This window comes from Seriola dumerili, unplaced genomic scaffold (genome assembly GCF_002260705.1).
Source record: "Seriola dumerili isolate Sdu_G_001 unplaced genomic scaffold, Sdu_1.0 BDQW01001001.1, whole genome shotgun sequence".
Taxonomy (NCBI): domain Eukaryota; kingdom Metazoa; phylum Chordata; class Actinopteri; order Carangiformes; family Carangidae; genus Seriola; species Seriola dumerili.
The window spans coordinates 119246-132666 of record NW_019175256.1 but is presented as its reverse complement, the minus strand read 5'-3'; the positions used below and the strand labels follow the sequence as shown (position 1 = coordinate 132666).

The 13421-nt window shown below is 49.2% G+C and overlaps 1 protein-coding gene across 1 annotated transcript in view; it reads right to left on the bottom strand.

Moving 5' to 3' along the window:
* Positions 1–13421, bottom strand: part of LOC111237581 (mitogen-activated protein kinase kinase kinase kinase 3-like) — a 28559-nt gene that overhangs the window by 666 nt on the left and 14472 nt on the right. Inside the window, exons 13-32 of the mRNA XM_022766726.1 lie at positions 13320–13389; positions 13167–13225; positions 9584–9646; positions 9080–9153; positions 7578–7682; positions 7421–7475; positions 7187–7343; positions 6538–6617; positions 6270–6311; positions 6103–6187; positions 5837–5916; positions 5529–5589; positions 5332–5449; positions 4645–4703; positions 4294–4397; positions 3789–3960; positions 690–758; positions 461–553; positions 196–266; positions 65–120 (exon numbers count right to left, since the gene is read on the bottom strand). Coding sequence (XP_022622447.1) covers positions 65–120; positions 196–266; positions 461–553; positions 690–758; positions 3789–3960; positions 4294–4397; positions 4645–4703; positions 5332–5449; positions 5529–5589; positions 5837–5916; positions 6103–6187; positions 6270–6311; positions 6538–6617; positions 7187–7343; positions 7421–7475; positions 7578–7682; positions 9080–9153; positions 9584–9646; positions 13167–13225; positions 13320–13389 — 1673 coding nt within the window. The remainder of the gene's footprint in view (positions 1–64; positions 121–195; positions 267–460; positions 554–689; positions 759–3788; positions 3961–4293; positions 4398–4644; positions 4704–5331; positions 5450–5528; positions 5590–5836; positions 5917–6102; positions 6188–6269; positions 6312–6537; positions 6618–7186; positions 7344–7420; positions 7476–7577; positions 7683–9079; positions 9154–9583; positions 9647–13166; positions 13226–13319; positions 13390–13421) is intronic.

The following is a 13421-nucleotide window of genomic DNA, read 5'->3' as shown; positions in this document are numbered from 1 at the left end:
GCAGACAGACAGGTGAGCAGCAAGGTGAGCAGACAGACAGGTGAACAGAAAGGGAAACAGTCACCTGTCGGAGCCCAGCAGACGGAACATCCTGCTGATGTCGTTGATCTCCTGAGTGATCTGCAGAAAAAAAAGGACATGATGACACAGCAACAAGGTGGCCAGGTCCCTGCTCTCTGATTGGACGGTAATTACCTCCTTAGATCTGAAGCTCCGCCCCTGCATGCCATGTCTCCAGAAAGCCAAAACACTGTCCTGTAAACACACTGAGGAGGAGACTAAGGTCAGCACACAACGCACCTGGAGACAGGTTCAGGTGGTTTAAGGTGGTCTACAGTAGATTTAAGGTGGTCAAACATAGATTTAAGGTGGTCTACAGTAGATTTAAGGTGGTCCAATGTAGATTTATGATGGTCAAATGTGAATTTAAGTGGTCTACAGCAGATTTAAGGTGGTTTACCAATTGATTCAATCTGGAAGTTGAAGGTGAGCTCAGCTGACAGCTTCTTGCTGGACTTCAGCTTTCCCTGGAGATTCACAATTTTTATACAACCTGCAGGAAGTACAAACACAGGTCTCAGGTCATCTCTGACACACTGTGAAATCCTTCAAAATAAAACTTCAATCATTAAAATAATTACATGTTTATATTCAGTTTTTTTTTAAATCATCTGGTTCCATGAACTTACGGTCCAGACAGACCAGGACGGTGTCTGTCTCCAGCTGACTAACATGGATCACACAAGTCTGAGGGTTCTCTGCAACGACACAACACTTTCAGACGTATACACTCAGGAGGAGAACCTGAGTCAGGAGGAGAACCTGAGTCAGAAGGAGAACCTGAGTCAAGAGGAGAACCTGAAACAGGATGAGAACCTGAGTCAGGAGGAGAATCTGAGTCAGGAGGAGAATCTGAGTCAGGAGGAGAACTTCAGTCTTGAGAAAAACCTGAGTCAAGAGGAGAATCTGAGTCAGGAGGAGAACCTGAATCAGGAGGAGAACCTGAGTCAGGAGGAGAACTTGAGTCAGGAGGAGAATCTGAGTCAGGAGGAGAACCTGAGTCAGGAGGAGAACTTGAGTCATGAGAAAAACCTGAGTCAGGAGGAGAACCTGAATCAGGAGGAGAGCTTAAGTCAGGAGAAAAACCTGAGTCAGGAGGAGAACGAGTCAGGAGGAGAACTTGAGTCATGAGGAGAACTTGAGTCATGCGGAGAACTTGAGTCATGAGGAGAACCTGAATCAGGAGGAGACCCTGAGTCAGGAGGAGAATCTGAATCAGGAGGAGAACCTGAGTCAGGAGGAGAATCTGAGTCAGGAGGAGAACCTGAATCAGGAGGAGAATCTGAGTCAGGAGGAGAACTTGAGTCATGAGGAGAATCTGAATCAGGAGGAGAACTTGAGTCAGGAGAAAAACCTGAGTCAGAAGGAGAACTTGAGTCAGGAGAACCTGAATCAGGAGGAAAATCTGAGTCAGGAGGAGAATCTGAGTCAGGAGGAGAACCTGAATCAGGAGGAGAATCTGACTCAGGAGGAGAACCTGAATCAGGATGAGAACCTGAGTCAGGAGGAGAATCTGAGTCAGGAGGAGAATCTGAGTCAGGAGGAGAACCTGAATCAGGAGGAGAACCTGAATCAAGAGGGAAATCTGAGTCAGGGGAGAACTTGAATCAGGAGAACCTGAATCAGGAGGAGCACCTGAGTCAGGAGAACCTGAGTCATGAGGAGAACCTGAATCAGGAGGAGCACCTGAGTCAGGAGAACCTGAGTCATGAGGAGAACCTGAATCAGGAGGAGAACCTGAGTCAGGAGAACCTGAGTCATGAGGAGAACCTGAGTCAGGAGGAGAACCTGAGTCAGAAGGAGAACCTGAGTCAAGAGGAGAACCTGAAACAGGATGAGAACCTGAGTCAGGAGGAGAATCTGAGTCAGGAGGAGAATCTGAGTCAGGAGGAGAACTTCAGTCTTGAGAAAAACCTGAGTCAAGAGGAGAATCTGAGTCAGGAGGAGAACCTGAATCAGGAGGAGACCCTGAGTCAGGAGGAGAATCTGAATCAGGAGGAGAACCTGAGTCAGGAGGAGAATCTGAGTCAGGAGGAGAACCTGAATCAGGAGGAGAATCTGAGTCAGGAGGAGAACTTGAGTCATGAGGAGAATCTGAATCAGGAGGAGAACTTGAGTCAGGAGAAAAACCTGAGTCAGAAGGAGAACTTGAGTCAGGAGAACCTGAATCAGGAGGAAAATCTGAGTCAGGAGGAGAATCTGAGTCAGGAGGAGAACTTGAGTCAGGAGAACCTGAATCAGGCGGAAAATCTGAGTCAGGAGGAGAATCTGAGTCAGGAGGAGAACTTGAGTCAGGAGAACCTGAATCAGGCGGAAAATCTGAGTCAGGAGGAGAATCTGAGTCAGGAGGAGAACTTGAGTCAGGAGAACCTGAATCAGGAGGAGAACCTGAATCAAGAGGGAAATCTGAGTCAGGGGAGAACTTGAATCAGGAGAACCTGAATCACGAGGAGAACCTGAATCATGAGGAGAACCTGAATCATGAGGAGAACCTGAATCAGGAGGAGAACCTGAATCAATAGGAAAATCTGAGTCAGGGGGAGAACTTTAATCAGGAGAACCTGAATCAGGAGGAGCACCTGAGTCAGGAGAACCTGAGTCATGAGGAGAACCTGAGTTGGGAGGAGGACCTGAATCTGGAGGAGAACTTGAGTCAGGAGAACTTGAATCAGGAGGAGAACCTGAGTCAGGAGAACCTGAGTCATGAGGAGAACCTGAGTTGGGAGGAGGACCTGAATCTGGAGGAGAACTTGAGTCAGGAGAACTTGAATCAGGAGGAGAACCTGAGTCAGGGGGAGAACCTGAATCAGGAGGAGAACCTGAGTCAGGAGGAGAATCTGAGTAAGGAGACCTTGAATCAGGAGGAGAACCTGAGTCAGGAGGAGAACCTGAGTCAGGAGGAGAACCTGAAACAGGATGAGAACCGGAGTCAGGAGGAGAATCTGAGTCAGGAGGAGAATCTGAAACAGGAGGAGAACCTGAATCAGGAGGAGAACCTGAGTCAGGAGGAGAATCTTAGTCAGGAGGAGAACCTGAGTCAGGAGGAGAACCTGAAACAGGATGAGAACCTGAGTCAGGAGGAGAATCTGAGTCAGGAGGAGAATCTGAGTCAGGAGGAGAACCTGAATCAGAAGGAGAACCTGAGTCAGGAGGAGAATCTGAGTCAGGAGGAGAACTTGAGTCATGAGAAAAACCTGAGTCAGAAGGAGAACCTGAATCAGGAGGAGAACTTGAGTCATGAGGAGAACTTGAGTCATGAGGAGAATCTGATTCAGGAGGAGAACTTGAGTCAGGAGAAAAACCTGAGTCAGGAGGAGAACTTGAGTCAGGAAAATCTGAGTCAGGGGGAGAACTTGAATCAGGAGGAGAACCTGAGTCAGGAGAACCTGAGTCATGAGGAGAACCTGAATCAGGAGGAGAACCTGAATCAAGAGGAAAATCTGAGTCAGGAGGAGAACTTGAATCAGGAGAACCTGAATCAGGAGGAGAACCTGAGTCAGGAGAACCTGAGTCATGAGGAGAACCTGAATCAGGAGGAGCACCTGAGTCAGGAGAACCTGAATCAGGAGGAGAACCTGAATCAAGAGGAAAATCTGAGTCAGGAGGAGAACTTGAATCAGGAGAACCTGAATCAGGAGGAGAACCTGAGTCAGGAGAACCTGAGTCATGAGGAGAACCTGAATCAGGAGGAGCACCTGAGTCAGGAGAACCTGAATCAGGAGGTGTACCTGAGTCAGGGGGGGCGGGACAGGGTGAATTGGGGTCGAGGGTCTGGAAGCTGACAGGTTGGTTCTGTTCGGTTCCCCTCCTGAGGCCGATGCAGATTAGAGGGTACGGCTGCTCCGGGACGACCAGCAGTTCCAGAACCTCCAGAGGACACGGTGGCTGGAAGTCCACGTTCTGGTGAGGGTGGGAAGATAAAGAGTTAGAAACCTTCATCCTGATCATGGTGTAGAGCTGCGTGTCCATCTGCAGGGGTCACTGCTGACACTCTGGTTGACGATCAGGTATAACCCACGTCAGTTTGGGGCAGGTAAGACACACCTGATCTTTTAGGAAGCAGCTGGTGTTAAACATTTCATCCTCTACAACCTCTACACATCTGTTCCTGTTAATCCTAGTCCCGGTGGGGGCCCAGGTCTGTCTGGGGAGGGGTCCAGGAGGATCCTCAGGTGAACATGTCCATGAGCAAGGCACTGACACTGACAACCACACACGTGTTTTCTGTCTTACCTTCACTAGCATGAACCTTTTCATGGGCTCCACCCACTCCAGCAGGACTACACCTGATTGGAAGGCACCTCCCAGGTACTTGTGACCTGTGTAGGGGTTCCTCACTATGGGGAGAAAAGGGAAGAACGGGTCAAAGGTCACCACTGTCCAAGTGTCCTGGGCTGAAATCTGATGGTCTCCACCCTACGTTCACCTGAGATATCACCTGTCTACACCTGTCTCAAGTGAGATAAACTACCTTACAAAAGTCTTACTTGCAGAACAGGTGAGCTACACTCACTGTGAGACAGAGACCAAACACATTAAACTAAGGTGAGAATGGTGCATGATGGGAAACAGTGAGTGACTCACCAACGCAGCCTTTCAGACAGCCCTTAGTGTCGGGAATCTTCTGAGAGACGGAAAACTTCCTGGAGACGAAGACAAACAGAAGGAGACGCTGTGAGTCTGAGACGACCAATCAGCTGGTGCTCCATCGCTCCATGTCTCTGGGTGTCCTCTGTGTCTTCCTGCTGTCTGCTGGTTCTCAGTCCTGACTGATCAGGATGAGGCTTATGACCACACTGTCACATGATGGCAGGTGGACCAATGAGCCTCATGTGACCTCTCCAGGTGTGACTGAACCTACAGATGTTAAACAGCTGAAGAAGAAAAAACGTCTCCCCCCACCTAGAGACAGTCCAGTTGCCTCTGCAGGTTTGGACAGGAACATAATAGATTTAAGGAGGTCAACAGTAGATTTAAGGTGATCCAATGTAGATTTAAGGTATTCTACAGTAGATTTAAGGAAGTCTAGAGCAGACCTAAGTTGGTCAAGCATAGATTTAAGGTGGAACCTACATGTTAAACAGTTGAAGAAGAAGAAACATCTCCCCCCACCTAGAGACAGTCCAGCTGTCTCTTCAGTTCTGGGCAGGACCACTACAGGATGTGGACTGACTATTGGCTGTTTATAATTTGACTTCATTAACCCCCTGTCTGACACCAGACCATGTGCATGTGTTACATGTTTTTAGCATGTTTGTTGGGTGAACTGACCGGGGCAGGATGCGGTCCGGCAGGCGGTGAGTCGGGATGGAAACTGGCAGCTTCTGTTTGTGTCGAGCCTGTTCGAACAGACCGCACAGACTGTGGCAGGACAGCTGAGAGGCTTTACCTGCAGATGAGACTCAGGGTTCAGAGAGCTAAGTGAGGGAGGAGCAGTGATTCAGTAAACACGTGTGTGTGTGACTCACCTGAGATGGAGATCAGAGTGTTGTTCATCACATAAACCCAGGTACACCTGCGAGGAAACAACTGCACACACAAAAGTCTCAGTCACTGATCTAAGGTCAGATACCAACGTCCTGAAAACTGGAGGCTACAGCGTGGAACCGTTGAGTCAATGGAACATTCAAAAGAACACAACGTACAGGAGAACGTCATGTTCATCTCTGTCCGAGAAGAAGATACAGGATCACACATGATCCAGGATCAGGCTGGTCAGGTGGGTTAGGGGTCAAGGGTCAGGCAGATCAGGTGTAGAAACAGTAGCGTGTCTCACCTGCTCCATACAGTTCTCATGCAGCTCGTTCAGGTTCAGGGTGTAAATTCCCTCCTCAGCTCCAAAGATCAGATACTGGTCTGAACACAGAGACACAAGCGACTGAGACTCGTCTCGTCTGTGTCTCAACAAATGACTAAAAAAAATATCTATAGAAAATAAAAATCCTGAGATGTATTGTTTAATTATGTAATTATTTCAACAGGCTGAATGATGAATAGAAACAGCAGCACAGATGTCAGAGGTCAGAGGTCAGGGGTCAGTACCTCTGGTGTCGGGGTTGATCCAGGAGGCAGCAGAGTGAATCTTCAGAGGACAGCCGTTAAAAACCTTCGAGAAACAAGCTCCCATCTGAGAAACAGCAGAACAAGTGAGACTCTGTGTGTGTGTGTGTGTGTGTGTGTGTGTGTGTGTGTGCGCACTGAGGACTCACGTGGACTTTAGGAGTAGGTGGGAGTCCGTTACTGGCTGGTTTCTGATGAAGGAACAGTCCGAAAGTCAGACCACAACAGCATCAAATACTCAGAACCAGAACCACTAGCAACAACATCTTTACTCTCTGAACTTCAGGTCCACCCTTTCCGTTTTAATTACAATTAATCATCACATTCACTTCAATCAGCTCAGAGACCAAACACCAGGTATCAGCTGTCAGACCCAGACCAGGACCAAACCAGAACCAGAACCAGAGTTTATCCTACCAGAGGATCTCTGCTGTCTTTACTGCTGTGGACAGCAGGAGGCGCTGCTGACTGACGACCAGGTGGGGGCGGACCATTACCTACAGAGCGAGAGAGACATTATGTCAGAGAGAGAGAGAGAGAGACATTGTATCAGAGAGAGAGAGAGAGAGAGAGCGAGAGAGAGAGAGAGAGACACTATATCAGGGAGCGAGAGAGAGAGAGAGAGAGAGAGAGAGAGACTATATCAGGGAGAGAGAGAGAGAGAGACACTATATCAGGGAGAGAGAGAGAGAGAGAGAGACTATATCAGAGAGAGATAGAGAGAGAGAGACTATATCAGAGAGAGATAGAGAGAGAGAGACTATATCAGAGAGAGAGAGAGAGAGAGACACTATATCAGGGAGAGAGAGAGAGAGACTATATCAGAGAGAGAGAGAGAGAGAGAGAGAGAGAGAGAGACTATATCAGGGAGAGAGAGAGAGAGACTATATCAGAGAGAGATAGAGAGAGAGACACTATATAAGAGAGAGAGAGAGAGAGAGACTATATCAGAGAGAGAGAGAGAGAGAAAGAGAGAGAGACTATATATCAGGGAGAGAGAGAGCCACAACTGAACCACGTGGGTTCTGCAGGATCTAAAGGGTCTGGAGGGTTCTGTAGATCTTACCCAGGCTGCTGACTCTCTGGGGGGGCAGTTTGGGGGGTGGAGGTCTCGGGGGGCCCTGGGTGGTGGACAGGATCAAGCTCTCTGACAGAGGATGACGCTTTACGGTACCCTGGTCCAGGTTGCCATGGTGACCATTATCAGGAAGAAGGGGTCCATCCTGGGGGGGTGGAGAGGTCAAAGCTTGGTTCAAACACACAGGCAGACATGTAGACTGATCCAGGTGAGAGGACACACCTGAGGGGGAGGAGCTTCAGGAGGAGGGCAGGGCCGCAGCGTCAAGTCTTTTACACTGTAAGAAAGAGAGAAGGGAACTTCCTGTGAATCCTCTGGACACGCCCACTAAATCTGAATCACACCTGTGAAGGTGTTTCAGTGTTCCCATCACACTCACGCCTGCACTTCACTGTCGTGGTCAGACAGTTCTGACTGGTCTTCTTCATCCTCATCATCCTCATCTGCAGCCTCATGGTCCAGGTGAGTGTCATCTGGCACACACCTGTTCACAAGGAACTGAGTAAGTGAACCATTAAGTTTGGACTGTTTATTCCAGGTGTGTATCACCTGGATGATGTCACAGTACAGCTCTGTGTTCCCTCAGATCAGCTGTAGGTGTTCTGCATCAATACACACTGACACTGCAGCTTGTCAGGTCACCTGTCTGCCCCCCCCCCCCTCTCTGTGCAGGTAGTTTTTCCCTCTGAGCTTTTGTAGGTTTTGTGTGAAGCTGAAGTGAACCACAGTCTGAGCCTCAGTGAGGAGGTCAGAGGTCAGAGGTCGGAGGTCACACATTCAGACAGTAGAAGAAGAAAAGATGGCGGCGGTGTCCTGAGCTCAGGACGTCAGTGAAATGTCAGCTGTCCATTTAAAACCTTCCAGCTCTGGATTTTCTTCACCGTTAGCAAATATTCCAAAGTGCTCCGATGCAGCGTCTTTAAATTTTCATCAGCAGCACCACTGCTCTGCATTCACCCCCCACCCCCACCCCCACCCCCACCCCCACCCCCACCCCCCTGAGGGGAGTGATAAATTATTCAGATGGAGCTGAGGTCGACACTCCGCCACACTGATGGAGGACAGAAACACTGCGGCTCTCTGCTTCTTCTTCACATTATATTTAAACGTAAAAGACTGAGGCTCAGTGCTCACTTTATTAGGAACGCCTACTCAGAACACCGGACCAGGACCGGACCAGGACCGGACCAGGACTCCAGAAGTAGCTCTGGACTCTGAGCTGGTCCTGGTGTTGTGACCACAGTGACTGTGAACCAGGTTTTCATTGATCACTGATCAGAGCTCTCATTACAGACGCCACCTGGCTCCGCCCACAGCTCGTCATACGTCACTGTCTCATTTCACTGTGGAATATGTATTGACAAATATATTGATCCCAAACGTATCAGTAAAATGTTTTCCAGCAGAAGATCTGATGTTTCAGTTCAGAGTGTTTGTAAACATCACGTGACGTGTTGACTTACTGAGGTGTGTGTATAATTCCGTTTGATCTCGGTGAGCGTTGTGTTGACTGTGGGCTCTCTGTGATGATTTATTATCTTTATATTGATCTACATATTGATTTATGGGTTAAATGATTTAGTAAAACTTCCTTAATTTCTGATTAGTTCTTTTGGATGATTCTGAGGATCTGAACTGGATCTGAAGAGTCCAGGAACCAAATCAAGTAAAAGAAGCAGGAGGAAAAGTGAGTGGACTTTGTGTCTGAACTCACTTTTAGAATCAGCTCATAAATTATTAGTGTGTGTTTGGAGCAGTGAGCAGCAACAGTCATAATGTTCTGGAACCCAGTCACATGAAGACACTGAGGACAGGTGGATCATGTGTTCCTCCTCTTCCTCTGTCAGCTCCCTGCTGGACTGAGGATGAGGACGTTCTCACCTGTGTCCACGGAGGCTGGATCCTGATCCTGATCCTGATCCTGCAGCAGCGTCTTCATCCTCCATCTGCAGCTCCTGCAGGAGATACACGGTTAGTTTGGTTTTGGGCGGGGGGGGGGGGGTTGATTATCATATGATTATTATTGTTCAGTTTTCCTGGTGACAACCATCATACAACTCCCTCCCCCTCGTCCACACAGACCCCCCCCCACTCTGATAACACAAGTTAGGAGCAGATGTGGAGGCAGCTGATTGGTCGGCTGAGTGTCGGCTGAGCGTCGGCTGAGCGTCTGCGCTGAATCAGCAACTTCCAACAGTGAATCTCCCAAAGGACCAAAACACAGCAGCCCCTCACTGTTTCTACTGACAGACAAACTGGTTCTCATGGGAAATAACTTTAAATACTATTAACAGACTGCTGGTCATATCTGAAAGGTTGTAATGATGGTTAGCCTGTTAGCATTAGCCCCCCCCCCCCTGTGACTGCATCAGTGTGTATAAATACCAGGCGTGATCTGGCCGTGAAGTACAGCTCCTCCTCACAGTCCAGGAAACGATCAGAGTCGCTCTGTAAAAACATTCATTTCATTATTCTATTATTTTATGTTCATGCTTTTAACTTTAAGATTATTGTTTATCTACGTATATTATTATTATTATTATTATATTGAACTGATTCTAATTTCCTTTTGTTTGTCATTTTTATTATTATTATTAAATGTGTGTGTGTGAGTGTGTGTGAGAGTGTGAGGGTGTGTGAGTGTGTGAGTGAGAGAGTGTGTGTGAGTGTGTGAGCGAGTGAGTGTGTGAGTGTGTGAGTGAGAGAGTGTGTGTGAGTGTGTGAGCGAGTGAGTGTGTGAGTGTGTGAGTGAGAGAGTGTGTGTGAGTGTGTGAGCGAGTGAGTGTGTGAGTGTGTGAGTGAGAGAGTGTGTGTGAGTGTGTGAGCGAGTGAGTGTGTGAGTGTGTGAGTGAGAGAGTGTGTGTGAGTGTGTGAGCGAGTGAGTGTGTGAGTGTGTGAGTGAGAGAGTGTGTGTGAGTGTGTGAGCGAGTGAGTGTGTGAGTGTGTGAGTGAGAGAGTGTGTGTGAGTGTGTGAGCGAGTGAGTGTGTGAGTGTGTGAGTGAGAGAGTGTGTGTGAGTGTGTGAGCGAGTGAGTGTGTGAGTGTGTGAGTGAGAGAGTGTGTGTGAGTGTGTGAGCGAGTGAGTGTGTGAGTGTGTGAGTGAGAGAGTGTGTGTGAGTGTGTGAGCGAGTGAGTGTGTGAGTGTGTGAGTGAGAGAGTGTGTGTGAGTGTGTGAGCGAGTGAGTGTGTGAGTGTGTGAGTGAGAGAGTGTGTGTGAGTGTGTGAGCGAGTGAGTGTGTGAGTGTGTGAGTGAGAGAGTGTGTGTGAGTGTGTGAGCGAGTGAGTGTGTGAGTGTGTGAGTGAGAGAGTGTGTGTGAGTGTGTGAGCGAGTGAGTGTGTGAGTGTGTGAGTGAGAGAGTGTGTGTGAGTGTGTGAGCGAGTGAGTGTGTGAGTGTGTGAGTGAGAGAGTGTGTGTGAGTGTGTGAGCGAGTGAGTGTGTGAGTGTGTGAGTGAGAGAGTGTGTGTGAGTGTGTGAGCGAGTGAGTGTGTGAGTGTGTGAGTGAGAGAGTGTGTGTGAGTGTGTGAGCGAGTGAGTGTGTGAGTGTGTGAGTGAGAGAGTGTGTGTGAGTGTGTGAGCGAGTGAGTGTGTGAGTGTGTGAGTGAGAGAGTGTGTGTGAGTGTGTGAGCGAGTGAGTGTGTGAGTGTGTGAGTGAGAGAGTGTGTGTGAGTGTGTGAGCGAGTGAGTGTGTGAGTGTGTGAGTGAGAGAGTGTGTGTGAGTGTGTGAGCGAGTGAGTGTGTGAGTGTGTGAGTGAGAGAGTGTGTGTGAGTGTGTGAGCGAGTGAGTGTGTGAGTGTGTGAGTGAGAGAGTGTGTGTGAGTGTGTGAGCGAGTGAGTGTGTGAGTGTGTGAGTGAGAGAGTGTGTGTGAGTGTGTGAGCGAGTGAGTGTGTGAGTGTGTGAGTGAGAGAGTGTGTGTGAGTGTGTGAGCGAGTGAGTGTGTGAGTGTGTGAGTGAGAGAGTGTGTGTGAGTGTGTGAGCGAGTGAGTGTGTGAGTGTGTGAGTGAGAGAGTGTGTGTGAGTGTGTGAGCGAGTGAGTGTGTGAGTGTGTGAGTGAGAGAGTGTGTGTGAGTGTGTGAGCGAGTGAGTGTGTGAGTGTGTGAGTGAGAGAGTGTGTGTGAGTGTGTGAGCGAGTGAGTGTGTGAGTGTGTGAGTGAGAGAGTGTGTGTGAGTGTGTGAGCGAGTGAGTGTGTGAGTGTGTGAGTGAGAGAGTGTGTGTGAGTGTGTGAGCGAGTGAGTGTGTGAGTGTGTGAGTGAGAGAGTGTGTGTGAGTGTGTGAGCGAGTGAGTGTGTGAGTGTGTGAGTGAGAGAGTGTGTGTGAGTGTGTGAGCGAGTGAGTGTGTGAGTGTGTGAGTGAGAGAGTGTGTGTGAGTGTGTGAGCGAGTGAGTGTGTGAGTGTGTGAGTGAGAGAGTGTGTGTGAGTGTGTGAGCGAGTGAGTGTGTGAGTGTGTGAGTGAGAGAGTGTGTGTGAGTGTGTGAGCGAGTGAGTGTGTGAGTGTGTGAGTGAGAGAGTGTGTGTGAGTGTGTGAGCGAGTGAGTGTGTGAGTGTGTGAGTGAGAGAGTGTGTGTGAGTGTGTGAGCGAGTGAGTGTGTGAGTGTGTGAGTGAGAGAGTGTGTGTGAGTGTGTGAGCGAGTGAGTGTGTGAGTGTGTGAGTGAGAGAGTGTGTGTGAGTGTGTGAGCGAGTGAGTGTGTGAGTGTGTGAGTGAGAGAGTGTGTGTGAGTGTGTGAGCGAGTGAGTGTGTGAGTGTGTGAGTGAGAGAGTGTGTGTGAGTGTGTGAGCGAGTGAGTGTGTGAGTGTGTGAGTGAGAGAGTGTGTGTGAGTGTGTGAGCGAGTGAGTGTGTGAGTGTGTGAGTGAGAGAGTGTGTGTGAGTGTGTGAGCGAGTGAGTGTGTGAGTGTGTGAGTGAGAGAGTGTGTGTGAGTGTGTGAGCGAGTGAGTGTGTGAGTGTGTGAGTGAGAGAGTGTGTGTGAGTGTGTGAGCGAGTGAGTGTGTGAGTGTGTGAGTGAGAGAGTGTGTGTGAGTGTGTGAGCGAGTGAGTGTGTGAGTGTGTGAGTGAGAGAGTGTGTGTGAGTGTGTGAGCGAGTGAGTGTGTGAGTGTGTGAGTGAGAGAGTGTGTGTGAGTGTGTGAGCGAGTGAGTGTGTGAGTGTGTGAGTGAGAGAGTGTGTGTGAGTGTGTGAGCGAGTGAGTGTGTGAGTGTGTGAGTGAGAGAGTGTGTGTGAGTGTGTGAGCGAGTGAGTGTGTGAGTGTGTGAGTGAGAGAGTGTGTGTGAGTGTGTGAGCGAGTGAGTGTGTGAGTGTGTGAGTGAGAGAGTGTGTGTGAGTGTGTGAGCGAGTGAGTGTGTGAGTGTGTGAGTGAGAGAGTGTGTGTGAGTGTGTGAGCGAGTGAGTGTGTGAGTGTGTGAGTGAGAGAGTGTGTGTGAGTGTGTGAGCGAGTGAGTGTGTGAGTGTGTGAGTGAGAGAGTGTGTGTGAGTGTGTGAGCGAGTGAGTGTGTGAGTGTGTGAGTGAGAGAGTGTGTGTGAGTGTGTGAGCGAGTGAGTGTGTGAGTGTGTGAGTGAGAGAGTGTGTGTGAGTGTGTGAGCGAGTGAGTGTGTGAGTGTGTGAGTGAGAGAGTGTGTGTGAGTGTGTGAGCGAGTGAGTGTGTGAGTGTGTGAGTGAGAGAGTGTGTGTGAGTGTGTGAGCGAGTGAGTGTGTGAGTGTGTGAGTGAGAGAGTGTGTGTGAGTGTGTGAGCGAGTGAGTGTGTGAGTGTGTGAGTGAGAGAGTGTGTGTGAGTGTGTGAGCGAGTGAGTGTGTGAGTGTGTGAGTGAGAGAGTGTGTGTGAGTGTGTGAGCGAGTGAGTGTGTGAGTGTGTGAGTGAGAGAGTGTGTGTGAGTGTGTGAGCGAGTGAGTGTGTGAGTGTGTGAGTGAGAGAGTGTGTGTGAGTGTGTGAGCGAGTGAGTGTGTGAGTGTGTGTGAGTGTGTGTGTGAGTGTGCCTCTTCATGATGAGCTTCAGTCTCTTTCCTCAAAGGTGGATCAAACTTCATCTGATCAACTGAAAGGCAGACAGACAAGCTCCATCATCATCATCATCATCATCATCATCATCATCATCATCATCTTCTTCATCATCAGACAGGTAAACTCACAGTTGATCTCTGACAGCGTTTTTCCTTCGCGAGTGTTTCCAGACGGGATCCTCTGAGGGACAGAGACGACCTGCAGGGGGGGGGGGGGGGGGGGGGGGGGGG